Here is a 19894-nt window from a genome sequence, read left to right on the forward strand (position 1 = left end):
CTCCTCCTCAAACCTTCAACCTCCTCTCCTCTCAGTCACACTGCGACGTGGAAGCAGATCAGCAGACAGGCGCCTTCACAAAGCACGTCTCAGCCTCCGTTAAGTCATTTATTGTCGTAAATACTGTTACAAACATTCTGGCTCTGGTACATGAATGCAGCTGCTAGAACATCACAGAAAACAGCAAACCAAGTCCACATTCTGCTGCTCAGCACAAATGCCATCTGTCTCGTGTGTTTCCAGACACATGGTCACGTTGGAGTTACATTCAAAATGAGTGCACTTATAAATACTTGTGAGCCGAGCAGCCGTCTGCGTCTCTGCAGGAAAACATCACAACCCTTAATGATCTTGTGCTCTAACTATATGTACATGAATGTCATTGTAGACGGTTCTTACATTCCAGCCCCATCGCTTTCTACTGACAACATAACCATTAGAATATATACCTTTACATAGTTTACTATATAGTCTGTCTATATGTTTATATATCCAGCTGCTTTGTGTTACACACTTGTAATCACACGCCACGCACACACTAGAAGCGAGAATGGAACATTATAAAAGTCCTAGTTCAGTGTAACGTGGTAAAGGTCCAGTAGCAGTAATAAGGCCAAGATGAAGTCCACCGGTGAGAACAAGCAGCGCGGAGGCCGACAGAGACAGCACAGCCAGCGGTTACAGCCGTCAGAGGCAGGAGAGAAGCTGCTCGAAGCTGCTCGAAGCGCACGTGGAGCGCACGTGGAGCGCACGTGGAGCGCTTCGAACGGAAGCTGGGCAGAAGTGACTGCTGCAGCGCAGTGAGACGAGCCCCGTGCTCCTCCACCGTCAGCAGCTGATGAGCCTGGTCCAAAAGGCCCCACAGCAGCAGGACAGCGCACCTCACTGGTTACTGGGGCGATGGCGCTCGTCCCCTGAACGTTGATTTGGAGCCAACGAAGAAAAGAGCTTCATGAATGTCTGTCTGTGGAGAAACTCTGAATGAATGAGACCTCAATACACGATACCTGAGTGGAACCTGAGCCACAAAACCATCAAACCGCTAAACGTGGACTGAATCTGACGAGACAGAAACGAGGAGCTTCAGTGAACGTGTGTGTAATAGAAAGGAAACCATGTGTGTGTTACACATTCACCTTAATCCTCATCATCTAGTTCTCATTCATGATAAACGTGTTAACGTCCTGATCAGTCGACAGAACTAAGCTACCATCAATGACATCAAATTAAAATCATACTAAGGCGTTGAGGTCAATGAGTGATGCTACATTTCTCATGACGTCTTTGTTAAATGATCGGCAGCAGCTTGTGAGTGTGGACTTTTCATGACATCCAGCTGTGTCTCTGCTTTCTGCTCCTGTCGGGCTTTGGTTCACGTTTGACTCGTCCTAGCTCCCATTTAACAGGGTTCAGCGCTCTGTTTGACTCACTCACACTGTCTAGTGCTGCGTTGAAGCTACATTTAGTGGAGCTACGGTCAGCGCCGCTAATTCCAAGACTAAAAATGCAGCACATCCCAGGCTTTAACGCGAAACGTGCAGAAATATCGGCTTTTGTGGACAATAACTTAAATAAGAGACAAGCAGAAGCCCAAGTCTTTGCCAGGTTCTGTTTGTTGACTGTGAGTAGAGCTGGAAACATAAGCTACAGCATCAGCAGCAGCAGCAACACTGCAGCTCAGACGCGGGGGTGCGGAGGTGGTGCTCAGGTAGAATTCACACGGCGTCTGTGTTTGTGCAAAACTAATAGTAAACCAGCAGCTCCTTCTTTTGTGACAGGACGATTACAATGGGAGGAAGGAACACAGGAAACAACCACGGTGCAGCAGGAAGTGTGAGGGGACGGTTCTGCCAGTAAAATAGCAGCTCGGCAGCACAGTAGAGTCAGAGCGTGACAGGCAGCTGCCATCAGCATCAGGCCACCATCCGTCCACACGCTGCAGTCACGTGGTGAGCTTGAAAGCATCAGAAGCAGAGAAGCGCGAAGGACAGTTTCCCAATTACTAGACAAGTGTAAACATTCTGTCACCAACTGTGCCAGTAGGTAAGAAAAGGGATCATTGAGTGAATGTTGTCAGTAGTGGAAGCATTCAGCCAATGGCGCTGATGAGGAGCTTTAAAGGGCGTGAGGGCGTGGGCGCCTTGCTAAATGTAAACGGGCTGCTCCTGGGCAGTCAGCAGCCGGTACATGGCCGCTGGCATCGTCTTCATGTGGATCTGAAAGCATCATAGGAGAGCAAGGCTTTAGACAGTGAGGAAGCCTGCAGAAGAAACCACTAGAACTGTGACAGAGCTCAGAATGAGCCACTCTTCATGTTGATGACCTTTAAATCCAAACTACTGCTACAAAAACAGTGCATATAATAGTGTTGATCTCAGACACCAGTCTTGTGTTGGTGGTAAAGCGCTGACTCTGGAGGTCAGGAGGTCATTTTAAGACCGTGTAGAGAAACTGGATTCTCCTGCTCAGCTGGAAGGGAACAAACAGGAAGTCACCTCTCCCACAGCGTTGGACAGGATGTGGACGATCTTCTCGTGGGGCGTGGCCACCACACTCTGGCTGTTGATCTCGATGATGCGATGGCCCACCCGGACCCCGCCGCGCTCAGCGATGCCCCCGCGCATGAGGCTGCAGATCTGTTGAAGGGACGGACCACATGGTTCACATCACAAAGCGAGCGCTTAGTGATGTGAGAGGTGCAACTCACGATGCCGTTCTGGACACTGAAGCCCAGCTGGTAGCGGAGGTCTGGTCGTCTGATGAGCACCGTGGTCACCGGGGGGCATCGGACAATGTTCAGCTTGATCCGAGACTGGTTCTTCAGACCCTGCACAACCGGAGCATGTGGAGTGTGAAACCTCTTGCATTGTGGCTGCTGTGCGTCGCCTGTAGCTACCGTCATTGTCAAACCAATCAAGTAAATATGAAAAGCAATCAAACAGCACTTAGCAGCTGTCGCGCCGCGCCTGCAGGTTCACACCTTTATGATGCTCTGGCAGGTGGACAGCGGCAGACCCACCAGGCTGGTCCCATTGATGGACATGATCTGGTCTCCTATGTTGAGTCGTCCCGACCTCTCAGCCGGTCCAGCATGCATCATGTTGGCGATGATCACTGTGGGCAGGATGGAGCCCCAGCCACTCTCCACAATGACCACACCCAGAATCTCCCCCTTACCTTTGTCCACCAACACCTGAAGGCACAGCAGAGCAAGACCCAAATCAGTCCAATGCACTTTCCTGAGTTCCTCCAGACGACAAGAAGCTCGAGAAGAAGCTGCTCTACTTACGTCTTTGCAGTTCTCAGACTTTGAGAAGTGGATGAGGTCGTCATTGTACATGTCCTGAGTATTGAGTAGGTCACTGTACTCCTTCTGACTCAGGTCCTCGGGGTTGATGCCGTTGGCCCGTAGGAACTCCTGGTAGGCCACGCTGAAGGCCTGCCCGATGGACTGGGCAATTAACTGAGCCTGGAAGACATGGGGTTAAAGAACCGGATAAGGACCGACCTGCATGTTGATCCCTTTGAAGCCACGTTATGTCGTTGGACTCACATCCTCAGACTCAAACACATGACATATCATCTTGTACTGCCGCTTGCTGTCCTGTCCGGGGTCTGAGGCCTCCACATTCTCCTGAGAGTCGGGTCGAGGCATCCTGCGCCGGGCCATCAGAACCACAATGTTGCCGATGTCAGCGATGTAGGAGATGGTGCGCAGAGGGTGGTCCATCATGATCTCCTGGAAGTCAGATCCACAACAAACGATGTCAAACAACGCACACATGCACAGGCGGGATGCTGCTCAACCACAGCATCACCTAAACATGGTCCAGTCAGAAAAAACACAGGGCCATAATGTTAAACCAACAAGTCATTCCTCCTGAATGTGCCCGTCCTGTTTGTTTTATTGAAGCTATCAATAAAACTCAGAGTAAACTCTTCAAACTCAAAGTAACTCAGAGAACGGTTTGACTGTTTAATTGTGATTCAGCCTCGTCACCACCAGGGGGCGCTTGTGTTAGTCATGTACTGCTACTTCCTGTTTTGTTCCTTGTTTGTAAATCAGTTGATTATTTGTGTGTGTGTGTGTGTGTGTGTGTGTGTGTGTGTGTGTGTGTGTGTGTGTGTGTGTGTGTGTGTGTGTGTGTGTGTGTGTGTGTGTGTGCGTGCGTGCGTGCGTGCGTGCGTGCGTGCGTGCGTGCGTGCGTGCGTGCGTGCGTGCGTGCGTGCGTGCGTGTGTGCGTGCGTGTTGCTCTATCCTGAAACCCTCCAGTTGACCAGTTAGGAGACAGAAAAGATTTCTGTCTGACTCAGTTGAAAATAAACACAGTGTCTCTCAGGCTAAAAAGTAATAAAATGTGTTTGTCCATTTACTGTCTTCACTGCATCAGTTGTTCTAGTATCTAATCACACCTTCATGAACTCCTTACTTTAAATGAATACCAACCAGAACCATCAGACGCCCGCAGTGTGCTGTGTGACGGTGCTGCTGTACCTGAGAGTCAGCGTTGAGCACTTTGATTCTCTGTGTGGAGATGAAGAGGTCCACCTCCGTCATGGGCTGAGGCTCCGCCTCAGGGGCCTGCGCACACAGACGCACACACACAGACACACACAGACACATACACGCACACATACACGCACGCACACACACAGGCACGCACGCACGCACACACACACACACACGCACAAACACACACACACACACACACACACACACACACACACACACACACACACACACACACACAGATGTGTCAGTACTGATGTAAACACAGAGAAATGTTCATTCCACAGCGTTAGTCTTTCATTATTTCACTGACCATTTCCCAAATACTGCCGCTTTCTGTTTCTTTTTAACATTTATTGAGCTATGAACACAGTGATCAGCACAGTATGAGCAAATAATTAGTGTTGACTTTGTCTTTGACTTTCACAGCACATTCAAAGAGTGAATGGCAGCTGATGAGGAAGGAAACGTCACAGACACAGTCTGCTTTGTAAAATGGTCGATGCACATGTCACAGCAGTGTAATGAGCCTTCTGAGTCCTGCTGCAGTTCACATCCAGTCAGACGTTGTCTATACGTTCAAATAAATAATAAATAAATGTACGTAGCATCGGTTAAGAATGCTACAGAAAACTAAACCAAATGTTTCACACGATCAACAAATGTTGACAGTAATTAACTTCTGATTTGTAGCTGTCGTCATCACAGATTCAGTCCTTGCATCTGTTCATTCACCGTTACACGTACAGGTTTGAGGGACTAATATCAGACCGACTCTATTACAGTATTAGTTACTAATATTATAAGACATAGTGTGACGACTCAGACTTTGGTGATCAGCAGCATGTGAAGCAATTTAAGCTTCAGGTTTTTAATTTAAAAAAGCTTTACAGTAGATCATAAAAACACCAAAGCCTCAACAAATAAAAAGATCAATTTGAATAATCTAATGTAAAATGGCCCTTATGTGTAAGAAGCACAGTATTTATGAAGCGTGCACGTGCTGTGTGAAAAGGCTGAAGCAGACAGTTTCAGCATGATTCAGTGTTTCAGTAGCAAAAAGCTGAGCAGCCACAGCAGCTGTTTCCAACCTTCAGCAGAAGCTGATGCTGGATTCAGAACATGCCAACACGTCATCACAGTGACGGACACACAGACAGACACAGAGCCAGCAGGCGTGCACATGTAGGTACCTTCTTCCTGTTCTGGGCCACTTTCTGGGCCGTCTGCAGACATGGAAAAGAGCAGACAGGACAGTGATGGGTTAGAGCTGCACCGGATCACAGGCTCAGTACTTACAGGCAACAAGCACAAGTCAGACCCCCCCTGCACCACGTGGTCGCACACTAAGCATAGGCAGTCTGAGCTACGACTGCCTTCACGTGGTACAGTAGCTGTTGAACCAGTGCATGAACAGCTGAGGAAACCTTTCTGCTCCAGTCTTTGCTGGAGGAAAATGTCCTCCAACACCAAAGAACCCGGCTCACGGAGCCTTTCCTTTTCCTCCCTGCTGTCGCCTGTGGCCCGGCTGCAGGAGGACTGGTCAGTCTGTTCAGCAAAAGGGCCTTTCTTGTGATTTAAAGCTATGAAGTAAATAAAAAACAGATTCTACAGAGATGTGAAGGTATCGTCCTGCACTCTAATACGACCATACAAAGTGTATTAGATTAAAGAATCAGACACATGAGATGAAGAATCACTGCCTGGTGCGTAAACAGAAGTCCCTCTCTACTGAAAGTGGTGCTGAGAATATCTAGTGGAAATCATAGCCGTTACCATGGAAACACAGCTCTCAGTTTCCACATGGGGTGGTTCATTTCATGCTTTAAATAAGACATTCAGTGCTTGTGTTAAAGTGAAAGTAGAACCACCCGAAGGGATCTTACGTTTGTACAGTCAGTGATGGGAGATGTGAGCTGTTCACTTCCTCATGAATGTGTGGATGCTGTGACAGATGCTGCATGAATCCTGTCTGACAGGAGGAACCTGACGAAACCGCTCTAATGAACATGCACCAGCCACTTTATTGGGAACACCGGATGTTCTGCTGATGTCTGGTTCCATCCAGGACAGCGGCTCTGCCGTGCGGCTCATGTTCCAAGAACACAAACTGTCTGATCACGTGACCCAGGAGGTTCAGGTGTACCTAATAAAGTGAGCAGTGAGTGTGTGCATAGCCACTTATCAAAACATTCAAACCATATGCCTCAGTCCATGCATTTAAGTTCCCTTTTTAACAATGAATCAGGACTGAATCAGTTGATGCTGAGACAAAGGATGCTAATGTCTGTCCTCACTGCTGCCCTTCATGCACCTTCACGTTCACACAGTTCTGAAGACGGTGACAGATGTTCTTCATGTGCACTCATCCACTGCTGTGCTTTCTCTTCTAGCCACACATTTCAGGAGCTGCTGCACAAACAGTCTGTGCCTGAGTCTGGGCACAATGTGCCAGCGTTTGTGGTTTACTGAATTCAGAGCAGTGAATTCTAGCAGTGATCTGAGTCCACGTGGCGGCGGCTGCATGTTCACCTTGATGCGGCTCACGGCCTCCTGCGCCTGCATCATGCGGATGTTCTTGGACGGCGTCTTGTCTGACAGCAGCTGGGTGGAGCCCAGGTAGTTGGCTGCAAAGATGATGCCATCGATGAGATCTTCAGGGTCACATGGGCCCGGGACTGGAGGGAGGAGACAGGCTGCATGTAACTGGCTGCAGCTCAAGACCACACAACATACAGTAGGCACAGGTTTGATCTACGCCTTGACATTTAGGAAGTGCTGATGCAGCATTTACAACAAGGAGCTGTGCTTCCAGGCTCATTCTGTCAGCGTGGTACTTTTTTCCCATCGAACGCCCAGAGCAGATGTTAAACAGTGTTTGGGCATTAACAGCTTTATTCAGTGGTTAAAATCAGAGAATTACTGTATCTCCAGCTAACTGGAGCTGAGCCATGAGCTGCTGTACGAATGCAGAGAGAATGACTCAAGCTGTGGGAACAAAAGCTGCATCTGCTAAACAAGAAGCTGATTTGAACTATTTGAACTACTGTATATTTTACATTCAGAATCTATATTTGCACATTTAAGTAACTAAGCTACCAAATAAATAAGTCAGGGCGATGAAACTGTAGCAGAGTATAAAGTATCTATTCATGAACTGATACTTGCATCTCCAGTGTCACTTACCTTCTACATATGTGGGGAAGGATGCAAGGCTTCTCCTAGACTGTGCACGAGAGGAATATGAACGTTACTTCAAACTGATGAGCAAAAAGGTGCTCGCACAGTAAATCCATGGTGGATCAGCTGAACCCACCTCTTTACTGGAAGGGGAGGAGTCAAAGCTGCTGTCCTGCAGCAGGTGTCTGCTGGACGACTCTGCTCCTGGAGGAGAGGGTGAGCCTGAACCAGGAGACTGCAGAGACAGATCAGTCAAACGTCACACACAGCTTCACAGGTTTCAGAGAGCACGTTAGACAAGAAGAGTACAACGGATACATCTACGACAGGAGTCAGGCCTCAGTCCACAGGTCAGGCCTGGACGCTGGGTTCCACCCCAGCAGCTGGTAAACGGCTTCTGTCTGTTTAAGCAGCAATTAACAGATGAAACTGCATGTGAAGCAGCAGAAAGCATCAAACATCAGCTGTGACGAGGTCGACAACAGGGGACTGGCCGTCATCCTTCAGTCCATAAACACGACAACCCTCAAAAATAAAGAAAAGGATCAGATGTGGAGTCTGTTGAACCCACAGTAATACGGTCAAGGATCTACCACCACTGCCTTCATCAGCCTCACACAGGAGAGGTCAGGAGAGGCTGATTCCAGCATCAATACATAGGATTCACCTCACAGCGTAAAATACTGACAATGTCCCAAAACATTTTACTCATTCATCCTAATGAGCTACAGCTCAGGAACAAAGATTACTCAGGCTGCTAGAAAACATCAAACCGTCAAACCTTCGGATATGTAGCTGTTTCATAAATCAAGAGGAACATCCCTTCAAAACATGCAATAAACTCTTTCACTTAAGAGAATTCAGATATACATAAGTCCAGTAATTACAGTTTTACATGTTGTGTTAATCCAGGAGCTTCGTGTTCCTTTGGTTTTTAAGTAGCTTGTGCTAAAGCATCAGACGAGGAACACAGACTTTAGCACCAAACACACTCCCACTCTGGGTTCTGTTATTAATCCATAAGCGCTTTGAAATGAAACACAAGCTCCAGCTCCAGGAACGCTGCCGTTCCAGGCCTCACACACACTGTCCACACATGGAAAGTCGTCACACCTCATCTTCTTCTCGCTCCTCTGGCTGCTGATTCTGCTTGGCTTGTTCCTCCTCAAGCTTTTCTACTTGATACATCCAGAAGTTTTCCATCACTGCTGCTAAATGAGTGGGTGAAGCACAACCTGAAGGTGCAGCAGGTGTGAGACAGTGTGGAGTTAATGTGGCAGCAGCGTCTGCAGACTGGGAGCCGGCTGCTCAGGTGACACTGAGGGTATCAGGATTCATCGCGGAGCAACCGACAACCAACAGGCTGAGGTGTGGTGCTGAGCCTGCGTTTGCTCTGGCTCCACTGGACCATCAGCTGTTCAGTGTCTTTGGGCAACACGGGTCCGAGTGTGTATGAAGTTTCCAAGAATGTCACAGTCACCATCTATGAATGTGTTTAAAGGGAACAGAGAAACAGCTCAGCTATTGGATCCTCTCTGAATTATTGAACCTGGCTCACCATCCTACCCTTTACCTCCCGCTGGCCTTACTGAATAAATCATGGAGAGGAGGGGAACGAAGAAAAAGGAGTGATGACAATGAATAAAACAAGGTTTGGATCTGTCACTTCAGAGTTGACGTGAAAGCGTGTACGACAGAGAGCGTTCTGTAGTTCAGGTCAAAGAGACCACGTCCTTAGTCGTGGGACATGATGTCACGCACGCAAGCACGCACGCACGCACGCACGCACGCACGCACACACACACACACACACACACACACACACACACACACACACACACACACACACACACACACACACACACACACACACACACACACGTGACACTCCTCATGAGATGAAAACATGGTGAAAACAGTGTAGCGTCATGTGTGCGTTGGTTCAAATTACATCATTTAATTTCAATTCTGATTCTAATCATGTACACTACAATTCACTTTAAAATGTTAAAAAAAGATTTCAATATTTTCATAGATTGGCTACAACAACACTGTCCTGACACACAGATGTTCAGGGTGAGACTCCACAGAAGCCAGAGTGAAGAGGTCGTATCTCCGTGTCTCCGTGTATTTAGGTTTTTTTTTCTATTGTTTGTAATTGCATTAGTGTGCACAACCTGTACACAGCTTTTATATAGTTTTTCTAAGTTTAGCGCAGTACAAACGCTGTTTTAAAAGCTACAATGTGCATCAGAGGCCATTGTTTACACCATGGAGCAGCTGATCGCGCCACAGTCCTCCCCAGAGACAGACACGAGATCCCCGCTGAGCTGCTAGTGAAGACCTGATGCAGACGCCGCGCTGGGAAACTCCCACGGGAGAAAACGAGACGCTTCAGACCCGCTGTCCCCTCCGTCATCACAGGGCACCAGCTGGAGTACAGGACAAGCAGCGTCCTGCTGTTCACAGAGACCTGGCTCCACTCATCCCAGACTTGACTGTGTTGTGGAAATCTTCTTATAAAAAAATTAACTGGACATCATCGCTGTGAGAAACCATCTCAAAGTTTACTCTCGTGTCAAAACTGAGTGGATCACAATTACTGTACATCTAAGACGTAAGGCACATCTTACTATGTACAAAGTATCTACTAAAGGACTGAGGACACAAGACCTGTATTTATACCCTGTTACAAACATCCACATGAGCTTTTGACTATTCTTTCATATACATGAGTGCAGTAAACTCCCCTTTACTTCCTTGAACAATGTTCCCGTGGTCACCACAGTGAAACCTCTGGCCTCTGGCACAGCATGTCATAGTGGGGGTTGTCCTGACAAACACAGAATTTCCCACTAATTTTCATCTGCTGCGTGTGGACAGAGGACAGCGGTAAGAGGAAGGGAGGGGGCCTGGCTGTGTTTGTGAACATGAGGTGGTGTAAACCAGGACATTGTACTATCAGAGAGAAGCTGTGTAACAGAGACATTGAGCTGTTAGCAGTAGGCATGAGGCCATTCTACCTGCTGCAGAGTCTTTTGGAGTGAGGGGCCACTCCTGCAGACCTTCTATGACTCTGTGGAGGCATCATCATCCTGTACGGTGTGGTCTGCTGGAGCAGCAGCATCACAGTGATGACAGGAAGAGACTGGACAGGGTCATCAACAAGTCCAGCTCTGTCCTGGGCTGCACTCTGGACACGGTGCAGGAGGTGGTAAGAGAAGGGTCCTGACTAAAATCACATCCATCCTGGACCAGGACTCTGACCCACTGGAGGACTCACTGTCTGCTCTGGAGCAGCTTCAGTGACAGACTGATCCACCCTTACTGAGTGAGGGAGAGGTATCCCAGATCTTTCCTACCTGCTGCTGTCAGACTCTACAATCAGAACCGCTAACTACCTCCCACTATATACACTCACCCACTACATCAGTGGTTACATAATAATCTCCTTTATACAATATTTGTGCAAACTCTCTGCATTATTATATATCTATTCCCATTGGCCTTATACTCACTCTACTCCTGTACTGTACTGCGTTGTAATGTGCCCACGAAGTGTCACAAAGTGTCTTTTTACCTGGTTTTGATTATGTCGCTGTATATCTCTGCCCTGTACTTGCTGTTATATGAAGTAATTTCCCAGCTGTGGGACTATTAAAGGTTTTTCTTTCTTTCTTATCTTCTTATCTTAATAACAGTGAAGAGCTATAACACATGAAGTACCATACAGGTACTAGGCTGTGGTATAGTGAAGTACCAGTAGGATGTAGTATGGTATAGTATCAGTAGGATGTAGTACAGTGTAGTACCAGTAGTATGGTGTAGTATCAGTAGTAGGACGTAGTATGGTGTAGTATCAGTAGTAGGACGTAGTATGGTGTAGTATCAGTAGGATGTAGTACAGTGTAGTGTAGTAATAGATTGCACCAGCAGTGCACTGGGACTGGACCTACCTCGCCCCCCAGTGACGGCTCCAGGTCACACTCAGCGGTGGGACTCAGATCCTGCCTCATGACCCAGATGGGCTCCTTAGGCTCATCAGGCGTGTATGGAGATCTCACTGTCCTGGTCTTCACCTCCTCTATAGCCTCCTTAATGTCCTTGATGGCCAGAGAGATCGCGTCCCTCTTCTCCTGGGAGTTACGAACTGCTCCAGCTTCCTCTGAGGGGCTCACAGGCTGCTTCCTCACTGGCCTCGCTTGGTTGGCTGCTTTGGGCTTTGAGTCACTCTGAGAGTCGGGCTGGGCTTTGTCCAGCTCATTGTCTTCTTGGATGGTGTCGTTTGCGGCGTGGTGCAGGCTCTGAGAGCTTAGGCTTTCTTTAACCTCAGCCACGATGCTGTCAATGTCCTCCTCCTGGTCACAGCTGTCAGCACGCGGGTACGGGGCAAACTCCGCTTCCTTCTCTGGACTGTCCGACTCGCCATCTGAGCGCTCGTCATAGTGGCGCAGGCGGGAGCCCACCGCTTCCTGCTGATGGAAGTCCCCGCTTCCTGCCCGGCCATCCAGAAGTCGGAAGCCGGCCCTTCTCTGCTGGAGGGACTCTGTGCCCTCAGCCCCATCGGTGGCACTTGAAGCTGAAGTAGGGGCATCACAGATTTCCTCATACACATGCTCAGACAGCGTGTAAATGTCGTACGGCTCAGAGTAGGCTTCGTCTGTAAGTTCGTTGTCTAATGTGTCCAGGTTCTGATCAGCTAGTCCTCTGCTGAGGCCCAAGGGCTGGGTGTACATGTAGTTGGAGTAGCCAGCGCTCACACAGCTCTCCACTGCTTCGTCCTGTCTCGGGGGGTTTTGGCTGTCGAACAGGGGGTCTCGGGGTCGGGGTGGAGACTGAGGAAGGAAGGCGGCGTGAGGGTGGGGATGTTGCTGTTCAGCCTCAGCGCTCTCCGTGTAGCCCTCCGCCTCTGGCCGCAGCTGAACTCCGTAGGCTCCAGCATCATCCTCGACCTCCGGCTGCCCCTCGGGTTCCAGGCACATCATCACCAAGCCATCGTCCCCTTCCGCCCGGTCAGTGTGGGTGTGGAAGCCGCTCTCTGTGCTTGCTGAGCGAGCCAGGACGGAGTCATCCCGTTCTCGCTCGTCCTCCTGGGTGGTGTCTGCGTGGGGCTGCTTCTCCTGCTGTTGTGCCCGCTCTGCTTCTCGTTGCTGCCTCTGTCTGTGCCTCAGCTGCTGAGCTCGTATCCGGGCCTCGCTGTCCCCCTGCCTCCGGTAGCGTGTGACTGCAGGTCGAGGGATAGGCTGGGGCTGCTGGGGCTGTGGACACTGAGCTTCTGCCTGCAGATCCATGTCTTGCAGCTCCTGTGGCCTTCGCTGCTGAGGAGCTCGGACTCTGCTGCCGGCGCCGGCCGGAACCTCGCAGCGGCGGTAACGTTTCTCCTGGTTGCTGTGGCTGTGTGATCGACCGTGGTGATGGCGATGAGGGGCATCGGTGTCCTCCATCACCTCCTGGCCAAGCTCAGTGTCCTGGGGGTTCATGCCTGTCCGGTTCTGTTTGGTTCACCTGTCAGATAATGGTTTTAGGACTCCAGCCGGTGCTTGGGCGTAAAGGTCACTAAAAAGACAAAGAGGGGAAAAAAACACAGCATGTGAGTGAATACAAAGGAACAGTACAGATTATGTGTCTATGCTTTTTGTTTTGACTCCACACCAGTGAAGACATCTGGTCCACTGCTTCCAGAGACAATGTGCCTAAATGATCCCATACTCAGGTCTCGCGTCTTTTGATGCTAGAGGAGAAGCCACTGTTCACGCCTCTGGTCCACTGGTCTCTCTGGTCCATACCCCCCATGCACATACGCCTGGCCCACGCCGCCTCAGCCTTGTTTTGTCTGCCTTGTCTTGTTCTACTCTCTCCACAGTGGCCCAGTGACCAGGCTCATCGGTTACTGTCACAGGCATTAGCATTAACACGTCTCCTGTAGCATGATTCACTTTAGTAATTGTCACATCACAGGTGAGAAGCCGTCAGTGTGGCTGCAGTAGGACAAGAGATTAGCACCACCTGGTGGAGGCAGCGTGGCTGTGGACAGAGAGTGACCAGAGATCCTTCCTACCGGTGGCTATTAAATGTTTGGCCCCTCTGTAAGACTCGACCTGTATCAGTGTAGTACAGTATGTAAATATGTGTATGTGAATGTGTATGTGTATGTGTATGTGTATGTGTATGTGTATGTGTATGTGTATGTGTATGTATGAGTATGTGTTTACATCCATCTATTTTCTACCGCTTAGTCCCATGTGGGGTCGCGGGTGGTGCTGGAGCATATCCCAGCTATTTACGGGGGCGAGAGGCAGGGTTCACCCTTGGCAGGTCACCATCCATCGCAGGGCAACACACAGACAGACAACCATTCCCACACACACTCACACGCAAAACAGAAGAGCAAAAGCCTCTGGGATGAATAAAGTTTTCTGAATCTTGAATGTAAATGTTACTTGTGTCTATACTACAGTGTCAGGCTTCTTCTGCTGTTTGTGTCTGAGCGCTGACCCATCGTGGTGACGTGTCACTCAGAGCACGCATTATGTCAAGGCTGCTTTATTGTTATGCTTTCTCCTCCCCCTTAAGAGCTCCATGACAGAGGGACTGCTGGTTGCCAAGGAAACCAGTAGGTAATTGCTCTCGGAGGGAGGGTAGAGGGGAAGGTGGGGGAGTTTTCATCATGAATGTCAGACCTGCTCTTTATAACAGCAGAGTTTTATGATTGTAAAGAACTGATCAGCTGCTACTGCCACCACACCAGGAACCGCACATGTGACACATCACTGCATCCCAGAGTCTCCACCCTCCCATCCTGTGGTTAGGATGTCCATTATAAAGCAAACAGAAGTAAAGGTAAGTGGCCGAACATGTGTTCTGTAGAATGTGACAGAAGCAGTTATTCACTGCTGCTACACGAGTTCTCACACATCCTCACCACTGGCTGTGAGACTCAACAGAATGCACTAGAATCCAGGAAATCACTAGTTACAGACTGATCAGCTACAGGTGGAACAGAAGCAGTGTGTAAGTAACGTCCAGAAACACAAAGCTTCGTTCTAACACGGGTTCAGGTCAGAAGCATCATGCTACATCTAAACATGGTTGGTTGAACAGATGAGCAGCCTGTTCTTGGTCTGTCTGTACTGGCCCGTCATATTAACACTTTTGGTTGACTTACCTTCATATAGCACTAACTAACACAGACAGCGTGTACCACCCTCTGCCTCCACTCTGAAAGGGTTCTGGTCCCACTGAGCATCTCACCATACAAATGGAAGGGAAGCTGTTGTAGGTGCTTCTCCTACGTAAATCGTCCATGGAGGGTTCATTTAGCTCCGCTTAAAGAACATGTGTATTCATGGAACCCACATAAACACATTCAGGACCATTAACGTCTCTAACACTCTAGCTGATAGTCAGCAGAAGTCACTGCAGCAGAAGGAAGCTCCAGACGCTGCTACGTAACAAGTTCCCTGTGACAGGCCGGAGCCTGGCTCTCACCTGGAGACGCATACTGTACAGTCATACTGTATGTGGGTCCTGTCAGAGATGAAACCCGCTCCTGTTCATGACCCAGCAGTTCCTTCACAACAACACTAGGCTACACTGAATTATGCAGCACGCTGGAGTCGGTGGGAGAGTGTCTGCACTATATACTGACCCCGGTCTGGAGCCGAACCACCCTCAGGAAGCAGGGATCAACATTTGAAGCTGCAGATTAGCTGAATTAACATCATCAGAGTCAAACATGCTAAGAGTTTGGATGCGTGAGGATACGAAGCTGCCAGATCCAGCTTTAATGAAGCTGTGGATGGTTTTACACTGAAGCTGCAGCAACAGCCTCCAGTTTAGCATCAAGTGAGATGATCAGTGATACTGGTTAAATGCTGGACTGACACATTTCGTCTCCTCTTGTTCTGGTTGGTTCCAGTCTATAGACTGTGTTTCTGAGTTGAAGGGAAAAACACGAGGCCATGAAACATTCAGAATGTAAAACGGGATGCGGCGCCTGAGTCCTCGTTCCTCACACCAGCCGAGTGTGAGTGTGGAACACACTGCATGAGCCCCACGCGGCAGATGAATGGATGGACGGGACCCGAGGAACTGACCTACTTCTGTCCATGTGTCACCATCCACTCGCTTAATGCATCAAAACACAGCAAGCGAGAAAACCGTGTAAAAAAGGATCAATACCAAAGCACTTTGCCAGAACACACATCTGATTATTGATCTGCAACAGGGTCAACTGTCAATACACTCAGATACACCACAGGTACAGTTAATAGTGGGTCTGAATCCAGAGGGCCTGGTTGTGTCTGGGCCGGTTCAGTCCCAGCAGCAGCCAACCTGCTGTTCATCCCTCTAGTCCAGTATTAAACCCAGCTTCAGTTAATCTAGTGCTGCTCGAAGGCAGCGTCGCCCCCAACCTTTCATAGGGGTCAGTGTGATGATGCTCAACACATCTGGATTAGTTGAAAGGTGTGATATCGTGCCCAGTTCCGTGTTTCAGGCAACTGGACAATACGTTGACTGTTCAGCCGGGTTTGAGTCTAAATAGAGCATGTAGTTAATACAGGCTGATGGTGATAAAAGGGCCATGGCTTCCTGTGTGACCTCACAAGGAGCAGCCTCAGCAGCCCTAGCATCTGCTAGCGTCTGCTAGGTCTGCTCCGTCTGCTCTGTCTGCTCCGTCTGCACCGCCTGCTCCGTCTGCACCGCCTGCTCCGTCTGCACCGTCTGCTCCGTCTGCACCGCCTGCTCCGTCTGCACCGCCTGCTCCATCTGCTCCGTCTGCACCGCCTGCTCCGTCTGCACCGTCTGCTCCATCTGCACCGCTAACGCGTGCAGAGGGCAGTTCCTGACAGACAACCAGCACCAGATGCAGCTCTAAGTGGTGAAGCCTCAGGCTGCTCTCACATCACGTCCGCCGTCTCCTCCTCGTGACTGAGCAGACAACTGGCTGCAGGCTACGCAGCCACCGAGGACGCGCGTGGCCTGACACACACCAGATGAAGCAACGCCGCTTCCAGGCAGCCGCTAAGTGGACGAGGAATCTGCAACGCTGATGAGACAGAGATGTGACATCAGATCCAGCGTCAGCAGCAGATGAGCTCCAGTATTTACTTCATCGTCACATCGCTCCTCACCCTTTAAACAAATGATCTGATTCACAAACTTGCTTCATATAAATATTATAATAATAATAATTATAATAAGAATAATTACATTCATCCGTATTTTTTTTTGTTAGAACTCACTTTCATTAATCAGTTTAAATGCTAATCTGATCCATTTCACATTGACCACACACACCTCTGTGTGATCCAACTGACTGGACTGTGGGAGGAAGCTGATACATGGAGAACGTGCAAGCCCAGGTTCTGCGCTGTGATGTGTAGATTAACCATCAGCATGCAACACAACCATGTCCATCCACACGTTTGTGATGAGCTCACTGCGTTTCTCCTCTTGTCCTACTGTCCCTAATGCCTCAGTGGAGCTTCTGTTTTACGCCAAATGCTTAACTCTACTCTCCGTTATGTCCTTTGTGGAGAATCTGCAATCAGCTTGTAGGAGCTCAAATACAGATGAACACTACCAGGCTCCTACGTGAAAACAGTGAATGCAGATGCTCCAAATCCAACCTTTTCCTTCTCCGGGTTCACCAGTAGCTCTGCAGACTAACACTAGTGTGCAAACTATGAAGCAGCGCACAAACTATAACCAGTGTTTTGTGGGAAGCGGCATCCATGGGTTTTTAGGGGCTCGACATCAGCAGATCGTGTGTTTCACTGCTCCTACAGATTTCAGCTGTAGCAGCGATGAACTGAGGCAGTGAAGGAAACCGGACAGAGGATGTGACGTGTTGATGATGAACTGAAAGCAGCTCATTTATTACTGCTCTTAGCAGGTGGGACATATCAGCATGTTATGATAATTATTATTAATGTCAGCCTGCAGCTGGGACCTTATTGTAGCTGGAGACATTGTCATTACTCTTACATTATTTTGGCCTCAGCTGTGGACGGTTTCTCCATGTGCCCAGTTCACCAGCGAGGCATCACTAAGCTGAACAGCCTGGAAAAGTGAACAGATCTTATATTTACTGCTACACACGGGGTTCAGGCATAATTACGTCTTGCATAACATTAACACCTATGGTTATTTATAGCTACTGTACGCCTGTCAAACACTTACATACTTCACACTGTAACAGGCTGCACACAGATCACAAAGCTCATGAAGAGATGTAAATGGGAGCGGATGAAGTATTAACGTATAAGTTGAGCCCAGAAGCCCTGCGATAGACTGGTGACCTGTCCAGGGGTGTCCCCCGTCTCTCACCCATTGATCCCAACGTACGGGATTAAGCAGAATGAAGGATGAATGGATGGATGAGCCCAGAAGGTGCAAAATACAGTAAATATAATAAATACAATACTGTCAGAACTGTCAGTGAACTGTGAAAGTGATGGTGACTGTGACACCATCCACTGCTTGTAACTAAACCCAGTTTCTAGGGAACTGAGAGTGAACTGAATTGAGCCTTCTGTTCATCAGACGTCCTCTAAAAACATCACATCCTACAGAAAAGAAGGTAAAAGTAGTGGATTCATTCAGAAAACTGCAAACGGTAGCATGTAAAAGTTCCATTCATTCAACATTCTGCTTCCATGAAAAAGCAACTGGCTGCACATGAGGCTGTATTTGCATAAAGCAGTAGGATCCGTATTGTGTGAGCAAATGAGATTGTCTCACTGAGCAGACGGCAGCTGCTGCACAACAACAAGGCTCCGTCTGAACCAACCCCGGCCTGCAGCTCATTAACAGGTGGAGGCCACGCGACGTCCACCGCTGACGCAGCGCTGGGATCACAACACAACGCTGAGCAACAAGTGAGCTGGGTCCTGCTCTGAATGTAACACACAACCTGTCATTGAGCAAAATGAGCCCTTTACAGGACCAGGGTCTGGGCTGCGATCCGCTGCTGACTCATCCTGAATCAGTCACACCTTGTTGTGTCCATCGATCCCACAACGCTGACGTTCACGCTCACAAACCCTGAATCTCGGTTCATTCTCGGTTTCACAGCTTGTCCTGGACCCAAATACATGCAGCAGCAGGTAGAACTGCTGCTGCTGAGAAACCTGGTCCTTCAGACACATTACAGCCACTCAAGCTGTTGGGCGAAGAAATCACAGTGACGTTTTTTCATTTTTCACACTGATTTGAAAAGGGTAGTTTTTCCGATGATACAAAAGCCTTCAGTAAATGTGTCTGTTGTCGACATTACACCTGCAGCCGCCGCTGCAGAACACACACCTTTCGGTAAGTTCACGTGGTTTGGATGAAAGCGGGGACAAAACCCTGGGTCTGAGTCGGACCTTAGGTCTGGTTTCCAGTTGCACCGATGCATGAAGCTGCAGCCCGGACACGCGGCACAAGCACAAAGTACCTGCCGCATCTCTGTCAACAACGCCCGGGCCGCGCACGCGCACGCGCTGCCTCCGCACACCATGCGTGCGATCTGGGGTTTCGCATCCAAGCTGGTGCTGTGCTTTAGCGGAATCGAACCTCCCCCGCAACCCGCCTCCGAACGGAGCGCTGCGGCTCCGCGGCTCCGCACCTGCCGGCAGCGGCAGGGCCTCCGCGCCGCGCCGCGCCGCCCCGCGCCGCGCCGCTCCTGCCCGCACAAAGCCCGGCGCACGGCGGCGCCGCGTCCGCTCCCGTCTCAATCCCGGTGAGGCACTCCCTCCGAGCCACTCCTCAGACCGTCGGCCAAGGAGCGGCGACGACGCTCCGCAGCGTCGCATCCGCCGCAGCGCGGCCGCCACCGCCCGGTCTGCGGCTCCGCGCCGCGGCGGCGACCGCGGGGGGACTCACCGGCTCCTAGCGGGGATGCTGCTGCAGGCTGGACGTCCGCTCCGCCGCTGCCGCTGCCGCTCCGTCCTCCATCTTCCCCGTAGCGGCTGCTGAGTATGTGTGCGTGCGTGCGTGCGTGCGTGCGTCAGCACCCCCCATAGGACACACACTGTCACTATAGTGGACTCATATTGTAGGATGCTGCAGCATTTCTAAACGAGGTCCGTTTGAATAAAACTAATTCAGATATAGGAACAGAACACCTTAAGAGGCCGTTGGAGCCTTGTCTCACTTCTGGCTTCGGATGTGAGCGCTTTGGCTGCCGCTCGTGTCGCGCATTCAGCCTCCTTCTCA

At 49.6% G+C, this 19894-nt stretch overlaps 1 protein-coding gene across 3 annotated transcripts; it reads right to left on the bottom strand.

Moving 5' to 3' along the window:
• Window positions 1-94: 94 nt before the first annotated feature.
• On the bottom strand, window positions 95-19886 carry apba1a (amyloid beta (A4) precursor protein-binding, family A, member 1a). 3 transcript variants are annotated; one of them, XR_005897012.2, is made up of 14 exons: window positions 19562-19886; window positions 11647-13246; window positions 7827-7925; window positions 7697-7736; window positions 7043-7188; window positions 5704-5736; window positions 4496-4582; window positions 3554-3739; window positions 3290-3469; window positions 2981-3193; window positions 2708-2827; window positions 2496-2636; window positions 1008-2216; window positions 95-914 (listed from the first exon to the last, which is right to left on the bottom strand). XR_005897012.2 is itself a non-coding variant. In XM_029135134.3 (13 exons), the coding sequence occupies exons 2-13, from the start codon at window positions 13168-13170 to the stop codon at window positions 2145-2147; spliced, it is 2841 nt and encodes a 946-aa protein (XP_028990967.1). In that variant the 5' UTR covers window positions 13171-13246; window positions 19562-19886; the 3' UTR covers window positions 95-2144. The 3 variants fall into 3 exon arrangements, 2 of the variants coding, with proteins under 2 accessions (XP_028990967.1, XP_028990968.1); XM_029135134.3 differs by having other exon boundaries at window positions 95-2216; XM_029135135.3 differs by lacking the exon at window positions 19562-19886 and adding an exon at window positions 19001-19305 and having other exon boundaries at window positions 95-2216.
• Between the last annotated feature and the right edge of the window lie 8 nt (window positions 19887-19894).

This window comes from Betta splendens, chromosome 19 (genome assembly GCF_900634795.4).
Source record: "Betta splendens chromosome 19, fBetSpl5.4, whole genome shotgun sequence".
NCBI lineage: Eukaryota > Metazoa > Chordata > Actinopteri > Anabantiformes > Osphronemidae > Betta > Betta splendens.

What these genes read in the sequence shown, in the direction of transcription:
- apba1a (XM_029135134.3), bottom strand. Translation starts at nt 13,170, where the DNA reads ATGAACCCCCAGGACACTGAGCTTGGCCAGGAGGTGATGGAGGACACC. An exon ending in CCTCCCCTTCCAGTAAAGAG is followed by an intron (nt 7,737 to 7,826) that starts GTGGGTTCAGCT and finishes TCTCGTGCACAG; the next exon opens with TCTAGGAGAAGCCTTGCATC. An exon ending in TGGCCCAGAACAGGAAGAAG is followed by an intron (nt 4,583 to 5,703) that starts GTACCTACATGT and finishes CTGTGTGCGCAG; the next exon opens with GCCCCTGAGGCGGAGCCTCA.